The sequence below is a fragment of the Gymnoscopelus braueri genome (genome assembly GCF_963280865.1).
Source record: "Gymnoscopelus braueri genome assembly, chromosome: 5".
Lineage (NCBI taxonomy): Eukaryota > Metazoa > Chordata > Actinopteri > Myctophiformes > Myctophidae > Gymnoscopelus > Gymnoscopelus braueri.
In genome coordinates this window covers 54,385,545-54,388,044 of record NC_137606.1, presented here as the reverse complement: position 1 = coordinate 54,388,044, position 2,500 = coordinate 54,385,545, and the positions used below count along the sequence as shown (strand labels likewise).

Below are 2,500 nucleotides of genomic sequence, written 5' to 3'. Positions count from 1 at the left end.
TGTTTTCATCTGGATGTATTGGGTGTAACAGATTATATCACATATGGAATATAACAAACCTTTTTTAATTATTATTAAAAACATTTTATAGACAAAATGGCACATTTACACGGGTAGCCAGCATGACATTTCATCTCAGTCACTTGCTGCTTCCAGACACCTGACACCTTGTTTTGCTTTCATCAACTTGTCAATGTCAGGGACAAGTTTCTGAGCAGTTATTTTCATAATATAATTTAGATGTCTATTGTCACCTGTGAGTGCACTTTTTGCGAACGCAGCGGAAGGAGGCGCGCCGCGCAAGTGGAGCTTACTATGAAACCGTGCTCGGGTTGTGTCTCTCTCTGTATCTCTCTCTGTGTGCACTGCCTGTGTGCAGCTCCTCTGAGATAAGTAAATGTCCAATATAGACGTACCATACATCAAATGAAAGGTCTTTGAAAACTGAACACACCTGTCAAGGTTGCGTTTAAGCCCGCCCCTTCCCCCGGAAGCCACGCCCCGGAGAAGGCTCCTAAAAACTCCCCATTGAAACCCCATGTTAAATGAAAAGTGCCCGAATCGCTCCGAAACTTTTTCTACCCCCCCTAAGTGGGGGGTCTACGAACAAATACTTCGGGCTCGGATTTTGGCTCCGCCCCCCGGAAGTGGGTGAAACAGGCACTTCAAACACTTTGTTGAATTGTTCAAAAACATTCAACGCTTTTTTTTTGGTGAATTTGTATTTTTCTAAGATGCTCCTTTTAACGCAGATTTTTTTCTTATTTCTTTTCTATTTTTTTATTGGTTACTTTAAAAAAAAAAAAAATCATATTTATTTTATTTTTTTTGCGTTCGCTTCCCGCGTTCGCGCGTCTTACTTGTGTTATATAGTATTAGATATTGCTTTGCATTTCTAGCGATACTGGCATCTCAGTGTGTGTGCGTGTGTGTGTGTGTCCGTGCGTGTGTCCGTGCGTGTGTGTGTGTGTGTCCGTGCGTGTGTGTGTGTGTGTGTGTGTGTTCATAGCATATGCATGTTGGTAGATTTACCCGAATCTGTGTGCATGCATGTGTATGTGTTCGCTCGCTGACCTGTGTGTGACTGCATCTATACCTGCTGACATAGTGTGAGGTTGTTTGTGTGAGTACAGTGTGTGTACAGTGTGTGCATGTGTGCGTAGGTGCATGTATGCTGTGGTGTGAGGTTGTGTGCGTGCGCGTCACGTAGACAACAGCGCTGTACCTGCAGATGGTGTTGTCTGGTGGTGAGCTGGCTCTGCTTGCTGCTGTATATGGACGTGTAAACGTTGAGGAAGGCCATGTACTGGCTGGGCGTGGCACCGTGCTCCCTGCACGACTCATGGACCTGCAGGAACAGATGACACAGCTCCCCCTGGCTGGGACCTGTGGGAAGGGTTAGGGTTAGGCATAGTTTTACTGAGGTTAAGGTTAGGTTTAAGGTTAGGGTTAGGCATAGTTTTACTGAGGTTAAGGTTAGGTTTAAGGTTAGGGTTAGGCATAGTTTTACTGAGGTTAAGGTTAGGTTTAAGGTTAGGGTTAGGCATAGTTACACTAAGGTTAAGGTTAGGTTTAAGGTTAGGGTTAGGCATAGTTACACTAAGGTTAAGGTTAGGTTTAAGGTTAGGGTTAGGCATAGTTACACTAAGGTTAAGGTTAGGTTTAAGGTTAGGGTTAGGCATAGTTTTACTGAGGTTAAGGTTAGGTTTAAGGTTAGGGTTAGGCATAGTTACACTAAGGTTAAGGTTAGGTTTAAGGTTAGGGTTAGGCATAGTTACACTAAGGTTAAGGTTAGGTTTAAGGTTAGGGTTAGGCATAGTTACACTGAGGTTAAGGTTAGGTTTAAGGTTAGGGTTAGGCATAGTTACACTAAGGTTAAGGTTAGGTTTAAGGTTAGGGTTAGGCATAGTTACACTAAGGTTAAGGTTAGGTTTAAGGTTAGGGTTAGGCATAGTTACACTAAGGTTAAGGTTAGGTTTAAGGTTAGGGTTAGGCATAGTTACACTAAGGTTAAGGTTAGGTTTAAGGTTAGGGTTAGGCATAGTTACACTGAGGTTAAGGTTAGGTTTAAGGTTAGGGTTAGGCATAGTTTTACTGAGGTTAAGGTTAGGTTTAAGGTTAGGGTTAGGCATAGTTTTACTGAGGTTAAGGTTAGGTTTAAGGTTAGGGTTAGGCATAGTTACACTAAGGTTAAGTTTAGGTTTAAGGTTAGGGTTAGGCATAGTTTTACTGAGGTTAAGGTTAGGTTTAAGGTTAGGGTTAGGCATAGTTTTACTGAGGTTAAGTTTAGGTTTAAGGTTAGGGTTAAGCATAGTTTTACTGAGGTTAAGGTTAGGTTTAAGGTTAGGGTTAGGCATAGTTTTACTGAGGTTAAGGTTAGGTTTAAGGTTAGGGTTAGGCATAGTTACTGAACACTAAGGTTAAGGTTAGGTTTAAGGTTAGGGTTAGGCATAGTTACACTGAGGTTAAGGTTAGGTTTAAGGTTAGGGTTAGGCATAGT

At 42.1% G+C, this 2,500-nt stretch overlaps 1 protein-coding gene across 1 annotated transcript in view; it reads right to left on the bottom strand.

Moving 5' to 3' along the window:
* The window catches only part of LOC308085995 (cytoplasmic dynein 2 heavy chain 1-like), a gene marked incomplete at its 3' end in the record, with an annotated part of 147,389 nt that overhangs the window by 3,795 nt on the left and 141,094 nt on the right, over window positions 1–2,500 (bottom strand). The window contains exon 59 of the mRNA XM_080429312.1: window positions 1,226–1,386. Within this exon, the coding sequence (XP_080285438.1) occupies window positions 1,226–1,386 (161 nt within the window). The remainder of the gene's footprint in view (window positions 1–1,225; window positions 1,387–2,500) is intronic.